The sequence below is a fragment of the Plecotus auritus genome (assembly GCF_963455305.1).
Source record: "Plecotus auritus genome assembly, chromosome: 3".
NCBI classification, from domain to species: Eukaryota; Metazoa; Chordata; class Mammalia; order Chiroptera; family Vespertilionidae; genus Plecotus; species Plecotus auritus.
This window is the reverse complement of record NC_137772.1, coordinates 47282764-47305271: the sequence shown is the minus strand read 5'-3', so window position 1 is coordinate 47305271 and position 22508 is coordinate 47282764. Positions and strand designations below refer to the sequence as shown.

Below are 22508 nucleotides of genomic sequence, written 5' to 3'. Positions count from 1 at the left end.
AATATAGACTTAAAGTATCTTTTAAAAAAATACCACCACTACCCCCAAACAAAGCACTTACTTTTATTTTTCTGGGATCATGTACATTCTAAAATTTTTCTACTGTCAGGTAAATTATAACAGCATCCAACTTCTTGCTTCTCTGTTCTACTCTGCACATTGTAACAAGAATTGTCTTTCTAAAACCCTGCATATTTTCACATCTTACACACACACACACACACACACACACACACACTCACACTCACAACCACTCAATGACTTTTAACCTTATGCTCTCACACAAAATGGTAGCAATCTGTCCCTTCAGGAAATGATCAAAAGCAGAATTAGAGGTAGACATCCAGTGTAGTGAGCGGTTATAGGGTTAAGCCTTGGACTGACCTGCTGGCAAAGCCACAAACAAGTCTCAGCTTAGAGGGCACAGCCCTCTTGGTATAATTAAGCTTGATCTTGTGACTGCTCCCTAGATCTTTCCTGGGTAGCTAATGGGCTGTGGGAGGTGCAGCCAGTGCTGCCAAAACAAGTGAAACTTACAAGAACATTGTAAATTACCTTGTTTACCTCTGACTATAAAATAAAGCATCAGCTTGCAGTCTGGATCTGTTCTGTGGTCTCAGTCACGCACAGAAGATGCACCTAGACCCAGCTTATTCTCTTTGTCTCTCTTTCTTCATCCTTCGCCGGCCCTCCCTCAGGCTCACCAAACCCTTGGCTGTGCTGACGCGGCACAATCAAGTATAATTCTCTTCACTTTTGTTGTTTGTTTCTTTCCTAAAATAAGTTTGAAAAATCTATATATGCTAATGCAGATTTTTAAGTTATCTAAAATGTTTAAATAGTTACAAGGGATGTAATTTCTTCCATATTATAGATATTGACAATGGACACATAACATTACAGGTTCAGGGAAATGAAAATTTAAAATATATCTGCAATATATAATCAATTATTATTTATTTTAAAAAATAAACAAGGTTTTCTTTAACGGTGTTTTTTTCTTCTTCTGAACTTAAGTTTTTATTCTAATTTATACAGAAATGTATGCTAATATAATTCAAGTTTACATCTTAAAAATAGAATAACAATTCCTATAATTTAAAGGACAAATGTATGTATGTAAAATTTTTTACATTACATTTTTACATTACATTTTTAATTTTAAAAATATTTCCATGATATGGGCCTTCAAATGTTAATATTTTCTTATGTATTGAGTTAGCATACAATTATTGGTACTAAATTGATCAAAACCACAGAAACATTGTATATTCTTTGATAATTAAAGTTTAAAAATAAATTTTGTTGCAAATCTTCTCTTAATGAAATGGTAGGATTTCTCCTCCCCACTCCAAGTGGTTCATAATTCTTTGGATGAATTTTTCTTTTATAGAGAAAAGTTCTGCATCAGTTCCACTACTTTGTATTATTATGGAGTATGCATTGGGAAACATTATTCAGACAAATGTTTAGCTAGGAAAGAAAGAATGTTATTAGAGTAAAGTCACTCAAATCTTTGAATTTCTTCCAAGCTATAGGCCAAAAATAACATAGTAGCTATCTTCAAAACTAATTTTTAATAATCTAGCAGCTGACGGTTTGATTAGGTTCTCTTTCAATTTTATTGAAAGCAAAAAATTAAACTCTCCGCTTTGTGAAGGATCTGTTACCTGGGCATTAGAATAATTTGCTTCTCTACTTGGATAGTATTTTGAATTGTTTCTAGCATTTCACCTTAATTTCTGGTCCTCAAGGTACTTACCTTGTGGCATCATGCATCATGCTACATATAGGGGTGGATGCTAAGAATGTCTCCTTTTTGTGACTAATCAGAAGTAGATGTGGAAGATATGGCCTTGACAGTAGGTTTAGTCTTGTTTGGGGAAAGAATTCATATAGAAGTGGAAGATGTGTAAATGGAGTCACTTAAAAATGTCTCTACTCGGGTATCTCCGGAAAAAGCTTCATGTATCTTATTTAGGGCATAGTGGATAGGAGAACAAGAACTATATCTTTTTATCTAAAAAGTGGACAGAGGCCTGAGATGTATCATCTGTGGGCAGTCAATGGACAAGGAACTCAGGAAGGTCATCTGAAAGTCATGAAGAGTGATGGATAAGGTATCGTTTCTCTGTGGTCAAGGTCTACATGATATTGACAGTTAAAGTTCCGCACCTGTTATCACCTATTCATGATAGAAAGCATAGGAGTTCAGTTGACATTGCTGTTATAGTTATTACATATTTGGATAGAAATTTTCAGAGGAAATCAGCTCTATGGATTATACTCCTCACATTTCATTTTCCTATTAGCATAGTAAACAGAAAGCATTTGAATCATTTAAAATATCCTCAAAGCCTACCAAAAAAATGAACCAAAATTGAAGGTCAAATAATCTATGCATAATATAAAAGAAAATGTGTTTTCTGTTAATCAAACATCTTATGGTACCATGACCATCCTGATGAAATCTGGGAGAAAAAGTTTTAAAATGAATGCCAATTAAAATTTAGAAGGGAAACCCTGAAACTTCCTGCAAGAAGGACTTGAAAAGATCAGTTGTTCTTCCTGAGTGTATTAAATACATTTAATATTCTTCTACTTTATATAGACATTAATATCAGAGAGCCAAAGGTAATGAAAATGCTGACCAAAAGATATGTTAAAATCCCATTTTACCTGTATTTAAGTTTTTTGCCATTAACAAAGTAGGATGCCTCTAGAAGCTGAATTAGTTCTTTTAAGTTACAGAAGCTAAGACACTGTCCTAAAAGCATAATCTATACTAATAAAAGGGTAATATGCTAATTAGACTAGATGTCTTCTGGACGTCCTTCTGGACAAAGCCATGGTGGTGGGACTGAGGCAGACGTGGTTAGGAGTGATCAGGCCAGCAGGGGAGAGCGGTTAGGGGGATCAGGCTGGCAGGGGAGAGCAGTTAGGGGGATCAGGCTGGCAGGGGAGAGCAGTTAGGCAGTTAAGGTGATCAGGCCGGCAGGGGTGAGCAGTTAGGGTGATCAGGCAAGCAGGGGAGAGCAGTTAGGCAGTTAGGGGGATCAGGCCGGCAGGGGAGAGCAGTTAGGGGGATCAGGCTAGCAGGGTAGAGCAGTTAGGGGCATCAGGCAGGTAGGCAGGTGAGCAGTTAGGAGCCAGTGGTCCCAGATTGTGAGAGGGATCCTGGATTGGAGAGGGTGCAGGCCAGACTTAGGGACCCCACACCTCATGCACGAATTTCATGCACCAGGCCTCTAGTTTATAATATGCAACAAAGTTAATTACCAGTGGACTCTATATATATGGTTGGGGGATACTTTTTATGTTAAAATTTTAATTTTAAAATAAAATTATAACAATTTTAGTAAGAATACCTGAGATAATTAACCAAAGAAATAATAATATGTACCAAATACTACTATATGTTTATACATATTTTTTATCCAGTAATTTCAACTCTAGGAATCTATCCTAGAGAATAATCTGAAATACAGGTATTTACAAACTAAGATATTCTCCAAAGTAGTATTTATTATAACAATGGAAAGAGGTGTTTTAACTGGTTTGGTAAAATAAGGAGAGCTCTATGAGAAAATATCATTAAATACATTTATGAAAAAATACTATGTGAGAAATTGCTCTTGATATGCTGAGTGGAGAGAAAAAAAGCATAATATGGAAGATGCTCTAAACCAGTGGTCAGCAAACTGCGGCTCGCGAGCCACATGCGGCTCTTTGGCCCCTTGAGTGTGGCTCTTCCACAAAATACCACGGCCTGGGCGAGTCTATTTTGAAGAAGTGGAGTTAGAAGAAGTTTAAGTTTAAAAAATTTGGCTCTCAAAAGAAATTTCAATCGTTGTACTGTTGATATTTGGCTCTATTGACTAATGAGTTCGCCGACCACTGCTCTAAACTGTAACTCACACACACACACACACACACACACACACACGGACAAATGATTGGAATGAACTATGCCAACATGTGAACTGTGAGATGACTTTCTTTAAATTTAGTAGGGTTACTCCTTCTTACCCGTAGTTCTAACTATAATATCTCCTAAGAAAAACCATTCCTTACCACTGTTATGTTTCATGCAGTACCTTTATTTTATTCTTTACAAGTCTGCTCTTTTCATTTGTAAAAAGCAAAAGGAAGTACTTGTTTATTTGCTTATATAATCGATATCTTTAAAAGCCTAAGCAACCATTACAACCGGATGACTGAATGACCGGTTGCTATGATGTGCACTGATCACCAGGGGGCAAACACTCAATGCAGGAGCTGCCCCCTGGTGGTCAGTATGCTCCCACAGCCAACCTCCCTCCCCCTGGCCGGCCAACTTCCTGCAGTTCCTACCCCAGCTGGCTGGCCCAGATTTTCCTGATCAGAACTGTGCAAGACAGCCCTGATCGCCAACCAGGCCGAGGGACCCTACCCATGCACAAATTCGTGCACCGGACCTCTAGTATGTCATAATTTTAAGAAGTTTGGCACTCCTTGGGGTGAGGAGCACTTCTGTTTACCTAGTACTATTTACCTGGTAGCTGTCCAGGTTGGTTCCAGAGTAGTAGATACTCAATGAATTAGTATATCCTAAATCACATTAGTTGATGTCATCTGTTTTCAATCTCTCTCTCTCTCTCTCTCTCTCCCCCTCTCCCTCTATCTCTATCTCTATCTCTATCTCTATCTCTATCTTTATCTCTATCTCTATCTCCCTCTATCTCTATCTCTCTATCTATCTCTATCTCTAAGGGGGATCTTTCTTTAGGTGTTAGCACTTTCATGCTAAGAAGCAATCAACTAATCAATTTAGTTATTATATTTGTATGTTTACAATAACATGTCAATTATGTGATATTAGTATTTAAGTGCAAAAAACTCATTGAAAACATTCATAAAATATATTTTTGTAATCTGCAGGACCTAGGACAATGTGGAAAATATCCTTAGAACTCAGTAAAATTGTACTTAATATTTTCATTTCAGCTTTGACCTAAAACTTAATCAGTGGTTTTATAAAGTTATTTTTAAATGTAGGAAATAATGGTGGATGACATTTCTGGAATTTTCACCAGGAATTGAAGTAACATGAGTCTAATATAATTTTTCATTTGAAAATGATATTTTTGAGCAAGTACCCCTAATAAGTATTCAGTGGCTACAAAAGAAATTAATAAAACAAATCTTACCTTAACCACCCACAAATGGTCCTAAAGTTGTCAAAATGTGTATAAAATCGGCAATATAGTAACCAACTACATGAAATTATATTTATTACTAAATTATCATGATTTAACTTTTTCAGAATACTTCATTTATACCAAAACCTGTCAGGAGGGACAGGAGCATCAGGGCCAAGGAATTGGCTTCTTTTAGGGAAAAAATTTAGAAATGTTGGGTGAGATGACTGGAAAATTTAGTTACTTCTTTTTACATGTCATGGTTTTTTTTAAGTTATCACTCTTAAAGTGCGACTGCTTATTTCTGTAACAAATATTTACACATTAGTTTCATCCTCCAAAGTAAGCCCCTTCAAGTGTCCCTGTGTTATTTGAGGAATAATCTTTTAAACTGCCTTAACACTGAAAATTAGAAATATTATTTTTGTATCACTCTTTTACAAATACTCCCATGATTCGTTTCATGGAATTTTGCTTTTGTTGATATATTCTCCTCTCTCTTACCTATTCCCAGAACTCTTGGTTATACACTGAAAGCCATCATATGCCTAATAATCCTGTGTAGACTCTTACCAAGTTGTCCTTAGATGTTTATAAGGTAAAAATAATTGAAACATCAAATCCGTGAATAGTCCAAAGTTGCTGAAGTTCCCATGTTCCTAATAATTCACTTGGTGCTTTCCTTTTCTCTACTTTGTGCTTCTCAGTTCTGCTGAGAGTTTCTTATGGTTAGCTTCCCGCCAGTGGTCAGTTTTAGGTGAGATCTTCATTAGCTCTCTGTTACTTGGACATTCATTTGAACCCTAGGAAATTCTCTCCTGTCCTTTCTCAGCTATGGATCTTGCTCCCTGGTAACTTTGAAATCCACCATTTATTTTCATTACAGCACCTCATGCAGTGGAGAATATTTATTGAGTGGACTTAGGAATGATTTCATTCATCACCTCCCATTGCATTAGTACTGGAAGAAGAGAGGAAAATAAACTTTGTTTTTGGGTACAGTGCTCTCAAAGATCCCCATCTTAGCTTTTTGGTCCCTTACTATTTTTTTTTTTAAGGGTAGAGATACCACTGGGCTGTCTTACAGGATCTCTTCCCAATCAAATCTCCCCATGCCTGTAGGAATTTCCAAGTAATGTTTTCTTCTTTGCTAATGACAGTTGAGGACTCACTTGTCAGCCAACTGATTAGAGCATGGCCAAACTGTGTTGTGTAATCAATCTCCCTTAAACTGACGTTGCCATTGTTCCCTTTCTTCCAACTTATGACTTTTTCAGAAAAAGTTCATGCTGGCACATTGCATGATGAAGTGAAGAATGGGAATTTTCCATGGAAACACATTGATGCTTTGAGCCAGGGGATTCTCATGCAGGGCTCATTAGGAATTGGAATGACTAATCTTAATTAAAAGACAGGAATTGCTGTTCAAGGAGAACCATTGATAGATATCAATAGATTGATAGCAGGTAAAATTAACAAAAATTCCACACCCATATGTTCTGCATAAAAAATTACAAAACACCACAATATGGTATTTGTCTAGTTTCCTGTGCATATCAGATGTAGTTTCATATTATTCATCTCCCACCATATGCCAGCTCTGCTTATACTAGGCTTTTAAAGTTGTATATGTTCTGAGAGAATGATTGATTGGATTTTACATTCTTGATAATGTCACATCCCCTTACTTTAAAAGCATATTGTGTGTATGTCAAAGCACATACATTATAAATATGTTAATACCAGTGTACAGAGGCTTGAAATTCATAGCTTTTACCAAAGTGGATTATCACATCAATGACTCACACTTAAAGTCACCGTTAAAAGGTTTCTTCCAAATGAAGTAATATTTAAGCTATAATTTCTAACTGGAGAAGACAACTATTCCCTGATGAGACACTTAGGGATCTTATTTTACATCCTGTGTTCCCATTTTGAAAATTTACATTTGGGTGAAGTTCGGAATGTCAAGCAGACTGCCCAAATAAAAGTCATTATCACCAAGACCTCATAATGATAGAGTAAGGTAAAATTAAAATGGTGTTGTGCTCTATTGGGTAAACACATTAGAAAGCCCTGTGAAATATGTGTTTAACTTGTAGAAAGGGATGTTTCATTCTAATGGATGAAACATATCCATTCTGTGTGCATGTGTGTGGGTTATTTATTTAAGTGCTATTTGGAACTATTCCAGTCTATCAAGTGAATAATGCATTCACTGATTTCTTTTTAAAAATATATATTTTATTGATTTTTACAGGGAGGAGGGGAGAGGGATAGAGAGTTAGAAACATCAATGAGAGAGAATCATTGATCAGCTGCCTTTGCACACTCCCTACTGAGAATGTGCCCGCAACCAAGGTACATGCCCTTGACAGGAATCGAACCTGGGACCCTTCAGTCCGCAGGCTGACGCTCCATCCACTGAGCCAGACTGGTTAGGGTACATTCACTGATTTCCATGGCAGTTTTATTTATGTTTAAAGGAATGAAGTTAAATATAGAAACTAGATCTAGGTAACACTGAACTTGTAACATAATCTGACAAAAACTGACATAGATCTAACTCACCTCAATTTCCAAGTCTTGGTGTTTTTGTGGTGTTTTTTTTTTAATGTTTCACAGAATTGATGTACTTACACTTGACTTTAGAAATTCTGCAGTTATGGTTTTTATGCATGAAAATTATGTCTATTCCTTTTCTCCCAGACCCAGAAAGTTCAGTTATCATCTCATGGCTTTCAAATGCTTCATAAGCCTTGTGCTTTCTGGGGGAAGTTCTAATTAAGTATATACATTTTAAAAAATAGGCTGAATTTTTATCACAGTGGTGCTATGAACATTTGTCATTCATATAGGGAACATTTTTCCTTCAGGCTCTGATTTGTAATTCATAATTGTTTCCCTCCTTTCCATGTTTTCTCTCAAGGGTACAAGATGTAGAGAAGGTAGTTTTGGAGCATACATGTGTTGATTGACATGTATATGTATTCAAATATTCAATCAACATCCAAAGGCCCAAACGTTTTCTGTTTATATGCATGGAAATTTATTTTCACCAAGCCACCATTCAGCAACAGTTGAAATAATTAAGTAGGTGACTTCTCAAGAGAAGATGTTGTCAGATCATTCATGTCAGGCACATCAAACTAATGTTGGTATCCCATAATTCAAGGTTAATATTATGTAACTACATGGCTAAATATAGTTTCTTATTAGTAATTAAGAGTTGTATCTTTAGCTTTCTCTCTTTCCCTCTTCCTTCCTCTCTCTAAAATGAATAAAAACATATTTAAAAAATAAAAGCTGAATAATATTCCACTGAATGTATATGTCATGTTTTCTTTATCTATTCATTAGCTAATGGACAATTAGGTTATTCTTCACCTCTTTGTTATTGAGAATCATGCTGCAATGAACCTGGTAGTGAAAATATTTTTTCTAGAGCTTGTTTTTAAATCTTTTGAGTAAGTACCAAGAAGTAGAATTGCTGGATAGTAGCAATGTTTTGATTCCTTTCGCTCTGTAGTATTGAAACCAGGAAGTGTGAGTGCTCCAAATTTGTTCTTTTTTCAACATTGTTGTGGCCTCTTGCAACTGCATCTGAATTTGAGGACTGGCTTTTCCATTTCTGCAAGAAAAAACTATTTGAATTTTGATAAGGTTTGCAATGAATCTATAAATTACTTTGAGTGGTAGCTATCTTAACAACAGTGTCTTTCAATACATGAACACAGGATGTTTTCCCCTTATTTAGGTCTTCTTTAATTTAGTTCACCAATGTTTTATAAGTTCTATCACCTTCTATTACTTGGCATTCTATTGTTTTGGATTTATTGTAAATGGAATTGTTTCCTTAATTTCCTTTTCAGATTGTTCATTGCTAGTGTATAGAAACATAGTGGATTTTTGTGTATTGAATCAGCTTTGCTGAATTCATTTATTAGCTCTAGCCATTTTTTTGTTTGTTTTGTTTTGTATGTGAGTACTTTGGGATTGCCTATATATAGGATCATACTATATGTAAATAAAGATAGATTTAAATCGTGTTTTTTTTTTTCAAATTTGGATACCATCTGTTTATTTATTTGTTTGTTTGTTTGTTTTTTGCCTAATGTCTCCAGCTAACATTTTCAGCACAATTTTGAATAACACTGGTTAAAGAAGGCCTCCTTGTCCTATTCCTGATCTTAGGGAAATTTGTTTTAGTCTTTCACCATTAAGCATGATGCCAGCTCTATGCTCTTTATTGTGTTTAGGAAGTTCCCTTCTATTCTTAGTTTTCTGTCTGAATTTATCATGAAAGTGTTGATTTTGTCAAAAGTTTTTTCTGCATCAATTGAAATGATCATGTTGTTTTTGTTTCTTTGTTCTCCAAATATGGTGAACTATATTGATTGATTTTCTTATGTTGAACCACCCCCACATTCTTGGGTCATGGTGTATAATGTTTAAATAAGCTGTTGGATCCCATTTGCTCATTTGTTGTTAAAGATTTTTTTCCTCTATGTTTTTAAGAGGTATTGGTCTTAGTTTTCTTATTATGTCTTTATCTGACATTGGTATCAGGTAATGCTGATTTCTTAGAATGAGTTAGGAAATATTTCATCATCTATTTTTTGGAAGAGTTTAAGAAGGAATTTTGTTAATGCTTTAAATGTTTTATAGAACTTGCCAGTGAAGCCTGGCTTTTTCTTTGTTGGTAGGCATTTAATTACCAATTCAATCTCTTTACTTGTTATAAGTCTAATACTATTTCGTAATTTGTCATGATTCAGTATTGGTAGATTGTTTCTAGGCATTTGCCCATTTCATCAAGATTATCTAGTTCATTGCTGTATATATTACTTTCCTAAGGCTATAATAACATATCACCACAAGCTGAGTGATTTTAAAAAACAGAAATTTATTCTCTAACAGTTCAGGAGGCTAGAAGTCTGAGATCAAGGTGTCAACAGAATTGATTCCTTCTGAAGTCTCAGAGAGAGAGACTATCCCATGTCTCTCTCCTGGCTTCTGGGAGAAGAAAGATCTCAAATCAATAACCTAACTTTATACCTTAAGAAACTAGAAAAAGAAGAACAAATAAAACTAAAGTTTTGTTTGTCTCCACCTAATCTTCATTATTTTGTTCTATCTGCTAACTCTGGTTTTAGTTTACTCTGGTTTTAGTTTAGTTCCTTAGGTAATCAATTAGGTAATTGACTTGAGATATTCTCTTTTAATATAGCATCTATGGCTATCATCATTTTTATGTTGTGTTTTTATTTTCATTCATTGATGTATTTTCAAATTTCCCTAGTGATTACTTTTAGCATGTGGTTTAATTGCCACATATTTGTGAATTTTCTAGCTTTCTTCTGATATTACTTTCTAGTGTGATTTCATTGTGGTTCAGAGAAAATATTTAGTATGATGGCAGTCTTTAAAAATTCCTTGGGACATGAGATTTAGCAATGCTTTTTAACTGAAATTTAGCATTTTCTTTATTAAGCATTCTCCTGATTGCTGATTTTTTTGTATGTTTTTTTAAATTAGATTCAAGTTCTGAGAAAGTTGATTCTGTCTTTTTATTTTATTTTATTAGTTTATTGGTTGCTTCAGTGAAAGGACTGGCTTCTTGGCATTTCCTACTCCACCATTTCTGTGATGTCACTCATCTGCCCTGCTTATCTCATAACCATCTATTACATGACTTCCTTCAGAAGCCATTTCTGTCAATACCTACTTTCCAATTCAGAGCTAAATGCCCCATTTATGGGTTTTCTTTACACTGCACTTACCTAAGACAAATAACTACTTCCCTGAAATGATCTGGAAATGAATGTATTCCTAGAATCCCAACTCTGGTCCTCATACATATAAAGGTTGGATAAATGAAAGTTGTATGAGTGAACAAGGAGAAACAAATTTAAGTGTTCATAAAATTACTACAAAACCTACATACAGGTTACTGATTGGTAAAAAATTAAAATTAAAATTATTTAACAGGAAAATTAAACTACTTTGAATATGATGTAATCATTCTTGGAATTTAAAAGACACTTCAGCCCTGACTCCAGCCCAGGGTAACTCAGTGAGTTAGAGCATTGTCCCCAAATGCTAAGGTTGCAGAACTTACCCTATTCTTTCTGTACCTGAATCCATGGCACTTACAAGAATCAACCAGTGAATGCATAAATAAGTGGAACAACAAATCTCTCTCTCTCTCTCCCTCCCTCCCTCCCTTTTCTCTTTCTCTAAAATCAATTTTAAAAAATAAAATACACTTTAGAATCTGATGATATATTGAGATGATGAGTAGGAACATCTCATCATTTAATATGACTGTAGACTAGAAACTGTGGAGAATGGCCTTGACCTTGCTCAAAATAACACATTTTGAATTTATATTAGTTATAATTAACTTGTTTTTCTTTTCAGAGTAGAAAATAAACATGGTTATTTTATTAATTTGACTATATTATATCTATACAAACAAACACTTGCTGGGTATATTTTTATTGTGTATAAATTAAATCTTAGAACTTTCCCATTTTCTTACTTTTAAACATATTTTAAGAGGCAATCTTATTTTACATTGGCTACTACAAGAATTGCTAATATGAGCACCAATGCATGAATGTTGGTCCAGATATAGAAATCATAAGTATATTAAAAACCTATAATACATTGCTATTATATGGTTAAGGATATGTGATGCCTCAAATCACATTTAGAAAACATAAGAATTATTTGCTATAGCATCCTGACACACATGGTTAGCCACATAGATAATTCTTAGTGTGATCTCCCAATACAGCTTTATTAAGGGCTCTTTTTGTATTCCTTGCCATGTTTCAATGTATCTTGTTTTAGCCTTTTAAAATAGAAACATAAATAACAACAATAAAACTCACAAGGTTACACTATGAGCTCAATTATTTTTATGTCACTTTATTTATCTTTCAGTTATTTCACAAGGAATCTTCATTATATATATAAAAGGCTAAGTGGCCGACCGACCGGCTGGTAGCTATGATGCACACTGACCACCAGGGGGCAGATGCTCAATGCAGGAGCTGCCAAGCGACAGCAACTTTGCAGAGTGCCCTTTGGTACTCTGGGATCCCTTGGGGGATGTAAGACTGCCAGTTTCAGCCCAATCCCCTTGGGCCAAGCTGAAGGACCCCACTTACTGGAGGGACCCTGCTCACTCTGCAGATGCCCTTTGAGCCCCAGCACTGCCCCAGGTGTGGCGGGTGGGGAAGGACCAGGGAAGGTTGGCTCCAGGGTGTGTCCAGCCTGTCTTGCCCAGTCCTGTCCTGCTGGCCACCTTCTAATTAATTTACTCTCAATGTGCATGAATCTGTGCACTGGGCCTCTAGTAAATTATATTATTACTAGAGGCATGGTGCACGAAATTCGTGCACGGGGATGTGTGTCCCTCAGCCCAGCCTGCACCCTCTCCAATCTGGGACCCCTCTAGGAATGTCCGACTGCCCATTTAGGCCCGATCCTAATTTAGGCCCGATCCTACTGGGATCGGGCCTAAACGGGCAGTCGGACATCCCTCTCACAATCCAGGACTGCTGGCTCCCAACTGCTCACCTGCCTGCCTTCCTGATTGCCCCTAACTGCTTCTGCCTGCCAGCCTGATTGATGCCTAACTGTTCCCCTGGCAGCCTGATTGCCCCTCATTGCCCTCCCCTGCAGGCCTGGTCACCCCTAACTGCCCTCCCCTGCAGGCCTGGTCACCCCTAACTGCCCTTCCCTGCAGGCCTGGTCCCCCCCAACTGCCCTTCCCTGCAGGCCCGATTGCCTCCAATTTCCCTCCTCTGCCGGCCTGGTCATCCCTAGTTGCCCTCCCCTGCAGGCTTGATTGCCCCCAACTGCCCTCCCTTGCAGGCCTGGTCCCTCCCAACTACCCTCCCCTGCTGGTCTGATCACCCACAACTGCCCTCCTTTGCAGGCCTGGTCCCTCCCAACTGCCCTCCCCTGCTGGCCATCTTGTGTCCACATAGGGGCAGCCATCTTGTGTGTTGGAGTGATGGTCAATATGCATAATACTCTTTTATTAGATAGGATAGAGGCCTGGTGCACAGGTGGAGGCCGGCTGGTTTGCCTTGAAGGGTGTCCCGGATCAGGGTGGGGGTTCCCTTGGGGCATGGGGTGGCCTGGGTAAGGGGCCTGTGGTGGTTTGCAGGCTGGCCACATCCCCCGGAGACCCAAGTGGAGGCCCTGGTATCTGGGATTTATTTATCTTCTATAATTGAAGCTTTGTAGCCTTGAGTGGAGGCCAGGGCAGGCCAGGGCAGGCGGAAAGCTTGGCTTCCTCCATCACCAGGGAAACCCAAGCCTCCTGCTCGTTCCATGGCTGCAGCCATCTTGGTTGGGTTAATTTGCATACTCACTCCTGATTGGCTGGTGGGCATGGCTTGTGGGTGTAGCGGAGGTACGGTCAATTTGCATACTGCTGTTTTATTAGATAGGATTTCTCAAATTTTATTAGTATTTCTCAAAACTAGTCAATTATAACATTGACTATAAGAAAGATAATTCACAAGTCATTCATTATAAACAGACAGCATCAAAAGAAGTTAGCAGGGCTAAATCCAAGAAGCAAGGATTTTATATTGAACGCTTACATGATTGACTCACAAACTTGTGTCTCTTTTTCTAAAGTAGGATATTGGAGAACCATTGACTATCCCCCCCGCAAACCCCCCTCCCCCATGATACTGTGAATTCTTAACAAAGGGTCACTACTGGTGAAGGACAACATGTAAAAGTTACATAAGAGCACAAAAAAATACAAAAAATAATATCAATCTCAACTTATGTTTGTTTGTTTTTTTTTTCACTGAAAAACCGTGTGTTTTTTTCATACCAAGTGGATACTACTTTTCTAAACATCTCAACTTACCTTTTCACTTAAGTTTATTTCCCAGTATACTTTGAATATGTAAGAAGCTACAACTCCATTTTAAATATTGGTCAAAAATCTATATAACCAACTTAAAAAAAGTCAACATTTTGTTTCTCAAGATGATTGTATTCTTTATTGTTGCTAAGTAGACACCATATTCTTCAGTAGAAAAATTGTTTCTAATAGTCCACCAAATGTACAAATTTGTGCTAATATGTGTTTGAGCTGTAGTCTGTTCTAAATTTTAAATGTAAGTTTTTAGGTCTCCTTTATTTTGGTTTTACCAAATTTGCAGATTTATCTACTCTTTCAGTATTGTATATATTTTTCAGTGTTGTGTATTTTCCAGAGATCAGCTGGCTAATGACTATCAATCTAATATGTACTAGAATCCCTTGATGCTAGAACACAGGTATGGATATTATTCAGAGGAAACTTGCCATAAATTTGAAAGTAGATAATAGATCTATTAAGATAACTATTTTTTAAAAAAAAAAAAAATACAGTTATAAGACCAAATAATAGCAATGATGTGGGGAAAACTGCATCCCTCAGACATTGCTGGTGGAAATGTAAAATGCTACAACATTCTGGAAAATAGATTGGCAATTTCTTACAAAAGTGTACATGCACTAACCATTTGAATCACCAAATGTACTTCTGAGCATTTATTCCAAGGAAATGAATACTTATGCTTATGGGAGAACCTGTGTATGGATACTAATAGAAGCTTTATTCCTAATAGAAAGTACTATTCCTAACAGCAAAGAATGAATAGTCAACCCATTTCTAATACATCCTAACCATGGGATACTGCTCAGCATTAATGCATGTGGTACTTGGATGGACATCTTGGGTATTATGCTCAGTTAAAAAAAGTAAAGCTAAAATGGTTATATACTACTACATGATTCCATTTAAATAACATTCTTGAAATTACAAAATTATAGAGATGAAAAAGAGATCAGTGGCAATAGATTGCCAGGTGACAGGACAGGGGGTGGTGGAGGCAGCACAAGGTACTCCTTTTCTGATGATGGAAAAGGTCGGTATGTCAATTGTGGTGGCGTTAGAAAACTCTGTATATCGGGTAAAATTTCATACAAGTGTACACACACACGCACACTATATATATACAGATATATATATAGACAAAGGAATGCGAATGAAAAAAATCACGAAATGTACCAATTTCAGTTTATTCAATGAGATATTGTACTATAGCTATATGAGACGTTGCCATTGAGGAAAGGTGAGGGTAGGTCACCTAGGACTCTACTGTTTTTGTAACTTCTTGTGAGTCTATATTGATTTCAAAATAAAAAGATTTTTAAGCAGGTATAGCATAATTTTAAAACACTATTAATCATTTTTCATTTTATTTTATTTTTTATATTTCTTTATTGATTAAGGTATTACATATGTGTCCATATTCCACCATTGCCCTCCACCCCCAACCCCACTCATGCCCTCACCCCCCTGTTGTCTGTGTCCATTGGTTAGGCTTATATGCATGTATACAAGTCCTTTGGTTGCTCTCCCCCTTACCCCCACCCTCCCCTACCTTCCCTCTTATCCCTTCACACAACTGGCATTTAAAACAACCTTCTTTTCAGAGACTTACTTCTAAATGTCTTAATTTTGAAGTGATGATTTTTTAAAATTTTAATCTAAGTAGGCAGATGTGTCAATTCAAAAAAACTACGGTCTGTGAACATTAAAGCTTCAACTTTGATCCTCCACTCTCCATTTTCTTCTTCAAATGCCCTTTATTTGACCAGGAAGGATGTCATTTCCAAAAGTACTGAGAGAGCCACATTTAACTTGAACAACATTGTTCTTTTAGGTTATTAAGGCTGTTCAATTTTCTGTTGCTTGCTACCCTGATTGGAGGCTCTTCTCAAATGTCAGACTGAGAAAATTGCACCGGTTCCAAAACAATAAAAAAATAAAAATAAAAAAGCAAACCTTTTGAATTAATGCAATCAATAACCTTTGAAAGCAAAGTTAAAAAGCAACAACAATTGAATGTTAGATGCACAAACCTATCTTGTTCTTTATTTCCCTTTCAATATCAATATGGCCAAGAAATTGGGGAAACACAATAGAGAGTTCAATTCAGAAAGCACTTATTGAGCACCTAAGTCATAATCATAAAACCTTATAATGATGTGCATATCTTACGAGTGGTGCAGGTTATAATGATGAAACAGAGTCCACAATGTCCATGAGGTCTTAAATTTACATCCCAAATATTGACAACTGCTCCAGATTTTACCCTGGCACACTGAGTGAGAAGAAGCAAAGCATTATATAATACCAATGGCAAGAAAGCCAAAAATCCAACAGTCAAAGGAAGAAACTACTTAGGCAGCTCATGAAAATCAGTAGGTCTCTGGAGAAAGACATCAGGGTCAAGAGAGAAACTGGAAGACTGTGGAAAACCAAATCCTGTGCACAAAGGTTTTTAGGACTAAAACCATGCCAAATAAGTAAAATGTATAAGATTTTGGAATTCCACATTGACTCTATATGGAAAATACAGAATATTTTCTGTGAATGGCATGGAATACATGTAGATAAAAGAAATTTTTAAAGCAATACTGCTCAATTGTGGATAAAGTTTGTCATTTTCAACAAAATAACCCATCTGAGGATGATATGGTGACATCAATGTATGTTCAGAAGTCACTACAATCCTTACTTTTGTTCTCCCTTGTTTTTGTTTTATTGTTGGAAAATAAATTTTAGAATTAATGGTATTCTCTAAATATTTTCATAAAGAAAGGTTACTTATATTTTACTTCGCTTATTTGATTTGGAGTACATAGTGCACTAACTTTCTATCATGTTAATCATGTTAATTCTACTTTATTAAAGCCAACATTAAATTACCAGGAAAAGTAAAAATCAAAAGGCTATTCCTGTGAAGTGAGTAAGAAATAAGGTGGATTAATAGATGAATAAAAGGATGGATAGATGTCAGAAAAAGCAGTTGTAGGAAATACTAAATGTACAGGAGTGGGAATATGGGTGTTCACTTTTCTGTATGTTAGAAAATTGTCATAAGTTTTGGGAAACTGTACAAAACAAAAATGATAATTAGAACTTTCAGTGCCTAACTCTTCATTTCCTGAAATAATGTATTGGGGACTGTGTCAGTATACAACATAAAGTCAAGAAAATGTTACAAAAAACCAAAGCCCTGCACTGAGAACTTCCAATGTGGTTTCTAGACAAAAGGATAAAATGACAGAGATTAGCTGCAGTTGTTGAAAGTTTCCATTTATGAAGAAGTACTTTTTACTTTCCTACCTTTGTAGAGATGTTATGCTTTGTCAGCATATGAATGTTCTGGAGATGTAAATGTCACCTGCAGATCCAAGTCTACTTGATAAGACTGAAACTCCCCAAGAGGTCCAAGTTAGGCTTAGTCTCAGATCTAGAACACAAGAACTGCAACATATAATTACTTCATTAAAATACCAAAATTATGTGGAACTAACCAAATAAATGTGAAAATAATGTTTGTGTCTAAATCATAAAAAAGAGCTTTCAGTATTTTTTTGTTGGAGGTGGTGGTCCATACTGTTTTAAGTATTCTTTCCATTTGAAGTCAAAGCAAATTTTTCAATGAGGCTAAAAAGGGCCTCATCTATACTAATAAAAGGGTAACATGCTAATTATACCAGACATCTTCCGGATGACCTTCCGGACATCCTTCTGGATGAAGCCACAGTGGCAGGAGCTGAGGCAGAGGCGGTTAGGGGTGATCAGGCTGGCTGGGGAGAGCAGTTAGGGGGCCACCAGGTTGGCAGGTGAGAGCAGTTAGGGGGCCACCAGGCCGGCAGCAGAAGTGGTTAGGGTTGATCAGGCTGGCAGGCTGAGATGGTTAGGGGTGATCAAGCAGGCAGGCAGGTGAGCAGTTAGGAGCCAATGGTACCGGACTGGGAGAGGATGTCCTATATTGGAGAGGGTGCTGGCTGGGCTGAGGGACCCCCTGTCCCTGTGCATGAATTTCATGCACCAGGCCTCTAGTTGGCTTATAATTGACAAGAGGCCCGGTGCACGAAATTCGTGCATTGGGGGGGGGGGTGTCCCTCAGCCCAGCCTGCACCCTCTCCAATCCGGGACCCCTCGAGGGATGTCCAACTGCCCTCTCACAACCCAGGACTGCTGGCTCCCAATTGCTCACTTGCCTGCCTTCCTGATTGCCCCTAACCGCTTCTGCTTGCCAGCCTGATCACTCCCTAACTACTCCCCTGACAGCCTGATTGATGCCTAACTGCTCCCCTGCCAGCCTGTTTTCCCCTAACTGCCCTCCCCTGCAGGCCTGGTAACCCCTAACTGCCCTCCCCTGCAGGCCTGGTCCCCCCCAACTGCTCTCCCCTGTAGGCCTGGGTTCCCCCCAACTGCCCTCCCGTGCAGGCCTGGTCACCCCTAACTGCCCTCCCCTGCAGGCCTGGTCCCCCCCAACTGCCCTCCCCTGCAGGCCTGGGTCCCTCCCAACTGCCTTTCCCTGCAGGCCTGGTCGCCCCCAACTTCCCTCCTCTGCCGGCTTGGTCACCCCTAACTGCCCTCCCCTGCAGGCTTGATCGCCCCCAACTGCCCTCCCTTGCAGGCCTGGTCCCTCCCCTGCTGGCCTGATCACCCACAACTGCCCTCCCTTGCAGGCCCGGTCCCTCCCAACTGCCCTCCCTTGCTGGCCATCTTGTGTTGGCCATCTTGTGTCCACATGGGGGCAGGATCTTTGACCACATGGGGGCAGCCATCTTGTGTGTTGGAGTGATGGTCAATCTGCATATTACTCTTTTATTAGATAGGATAGAGGCCTGGTGCATGGGTGGGGGCCAGCTAGTTTACCCTGAAGGGTGTCCCGGATCAGGGTGGGCGTTCCCTTGGGGCGTGGGGTGGCCTGGGTGAGGGGCCTGTGGTGGTTTGCAGGCCAGCCACGCCCCCCGCGACCCAAGTGGAGGCCCTGGTATCTGGGGTTTATTTATCTTCTACAATTGAAACTTTGTAGCCTGGAGCAGAGCCAAGCCTTCTGCTTGCTCTGTGGTGGCAGCCATTTCTGTTGGGACTTATGTATCTTCTATAATTGAAACTTTGTAGCCTTGAGTGGAGGCCTAGGCCAGCAAGGGCAGGCAGAAAGCTTGGCTTCCTCCATTGCCGGGGAAACCCAAGCCTCCCTCCTGCTCTCTGTGGCTGCAGCCATCTTGGTTGGGTTTATTTGCATATTCACTCCTGATTGGCTGGTGGGTGTGACTGGTGGGTGTGGCTTGTGGGTGTAGCGGAGTGATGGTTAATTTGCATATTACTATTTTATTAGATAGGCTTAACTTAGGACGAAGCAGGCTGTTTCCTTGTTCAAGGCAAATAGCACTCATTGTCAGTTGGTTAGTAGCTCCTCTGAATTACTGCAGGGTTTTCTCACATTCAACACTGGATCCATTTTCCATGGAATTCCAGAACTACCAAGCTCGAGAGTCCTGAAGCCAGGCAGTTCCATTCCTTCTAAGCAAGGCTGCACCTCAGAAATCCCAGACAAGTTGATATTGATCCTTTTAAAAAAGTTATGTACAAAGGAAGCATATCTGGCAGCCTTCTTTAGAGACAGGGTCAAATAACGAGTTGGAAAATTGTCTAAAGGTGTCACATTAAACTTTAATAATACCTACATTTTTATGGGGCTTTTAACTTTGTAAATTGCTTTCACATGCATTATCTCATTTCATGTTCTGTTGCAATGAAACAGTGTCTAGGTTTTTAGGGCTGAATTACAGTGACATAGATATCAAAATGTTGATGGGGACATTTCAAGAAAAATGATTATTACTATGCCTAACAGAAGTATTTAACAAGAATTACTGGCTTCAAGATCAAGTATTACAAAGGGTTAAGATTCTGATGGTCTTTTAACCCTTTGTTCTAATGCTAGAGGTTTACCAGAACCATTTCACCATTTTTTTTTAAGGATGAAATGAATTACATATTTTTTCCTCCCTTCTACCCTTCTTATTTATGATTTCCTATTCTTTTCAATATATCTACAGGTCAGCCCCACCCCAGGGTGCATCCGTGCTCTCATGAAGATGCTGTATTGCCCATACTGTCGAGGACTCCCCACCGTGAGGCCCTGCAACAACTACTGCCTCAATGTCATGAAGGGCTGTCTGGCAAATCAGGCTGATCTGGACACCGAGTGGAATCTGTTTATAGGTAAGAAGCATTTGAACTCATCCAGAAACAGAAATGTGGGGACCTGACTGACGGCAGGTTCAAAGTTGTGATGACTTGTGGAGACTGCAAGGATGTTTAAAAAACACAAAACAAAACAGCATTTAACAAAGTATAAACATCGTTCTGCATTTTCCTTCTTGTTTTATTCTGAAAAGTAAGACTTCCTTGTATATGGTGAAGGATGATCCTGTTAACGATGGTACAAGACAGCTGTATTGAGTTAGCTGATGTTCCTGAGAAGATGAAAGTAGCCTTGTTGAATTTTGGTGAGCGTTAGAAAAGATTCTCATAAAAGAAATCCATAGTACTGTGTCTTTTTTGTTTGTATTACCTCAGCGTAATCCCGGATACACAGATATTGTAACCGAACAGGAGGAGACTTTGTCCCCTACATCCTCCCTCCACTCCCCTCCCACACAGCAGAGTCAAACACTGAGCGCTGAGTTTTGCAGTGGGAAAATTCGATTGCTTTATTTGCAGAGCACTAAGCTAGGAGAACGGGAAGCCGGATGGCTTAAAACCTGAACTCGTGACGATGTACGATGGAATGGTTTAAGGAGTTAGGGGGGAACAGGTATGAGAAGCGCTGGTGGGGTGATTTTTAAGGGAGGACCTTGGAACTCGATCATTTATGGTAAGGGGCTCTTCCTGGACGGTGGACCCTTTTCTCTGAAAAGCTCCAGTATTCAAGTGCTGGTCATGTCCCCATCCCGTGGTTCCTCGGGGAGGGGTGAGACTTTGGTCCCTGGGCAGCTAGAGGACAGCGTGGCACCTGTGAGTGCTGTCTCTGTAAAATAACTCAAGCACTGTATTAATCCCCATCTGCTTTGAGGGAGCAGAAACAGTTCTAAGCTGTTCTATGTGATTTATGTGCTGTTTCAATATTAGTAAACAACTCCTTCCTTAAACATCTGTGATGAAAATAGCTCAATATTGTTGGTAAAATATGCAAATTTCCTTCCTCTTTCTGTGGAAAAGAACGCTTCAAGCACACAAGCATGAATCAGCCTTCCAGTCTTTAGAAGGTGGGAGGAAAGGAGGTGGGGAAGATTTGGGGAAGGGCTGTGAATCATGGCTCATGCCTTAAGTTGCAGAAATCATTCAGGCTTTGCACTGCCAAAAGATATTTCCCAACTAGCTATCCAAGGATAAAAGGACACATTTCATAGGCAGGCTTCTCCCAGGAAAATACACAGGCCTTGAAAGAGTAAATGTATTTTCTCTCTTCTCTGTCAAATGGACTTCAAATAAAAGCACTTTCAATTGCATTTGCTGCAATTGCACGGTGACAAGCAGAGTGGTGCAAATAACACTGGCATTCGTCAGCCTCAGAGGGCCTTCATCACTTATGCAAACCTCTAAGCCAGAATGCATGAGGAGAGTCTTCTGACATCTTAGATTTGAGCAGGAGAGGAAAAGAGCTAAGACGTTTTGGAATACAGAACAACCAAAGCCCACTGTGCAAAGAAAGATGTGCTTATGGTAAGTTACAGGCATTCAGCTTTGGCAGTGAAACCCATTGGCTAACAGATTCTTTTGCCTAGAAAGGCCAGAGAAAATGGTTTTGAAGTTTTGTAAAAACGATTTGAGAGTAGGTAGATTCAAATGGAAGTCATCTACCAAAAATCTCAGAAATCATTTTGGAGAGAATATATTGAAATGCTGTTCTCGCCTTTCAGTGGGAGGACAAAATCTGCTTGTATGATCTTGGGTTACTTAATTTGAAAAATTAGGGAGTTTTTTAAAAGTTAATCATTCAGATACCCTTCTAATGCAGAAATGACATTTTTTGCTAAGATTTTGGAGGCGGGTATGAATAAAAAAAGTAATCAGAACAAACTCAATCTTCTAAAATATTCATGTAGATTAATTTTGGCAGACACTCTACCCAAGTAATGCTAATAAAAATGTACTCTCATCAAGAAATCTAAAAATATTTGCATATTTTAAAAACCAGACTAAACTTTATAGCATCAGTTTCAAGTTGTAAAGACTATTCAGACATTTGGCTTGAAACTGCCTAATTCATAGCACAGTTAAATTGTCTTTGGTCAGCCTGTAACTTATTGACGGGAATGGACATGTGGATTTTGTTACTTAGAGCAAGACATGATTAAGGATGATAATATGGGCTTTTTAACTTGTAAGAGCAACAGTGACTTCTTAATTGGCTTTTTTTC

General features: G+C 38.5%; 1 protein-coding gene across 2 annotated transcripts in view; it reads left to right on the top strand.

Moving 5' to 3' along the window:
- GPC6 (glypican 6) overlaps nt 1-22508 on the top strand; it is a 1157351-nt gene that overhangs the window by 764253 nt on the left and 370590 nt on the right. For both annotated transcript variants that reach the window (XM_080660993.1, XM_080660992.1), the window contains exon 4: nt 20142-20307. In XM_080660993.1, coding sequence (XP_080517119.1) covers nt 20142-20307 — 166 coding nt within the window. The remainder of the gene's footprint in view (nt 1-20141; nt 20308-22508) is intronic.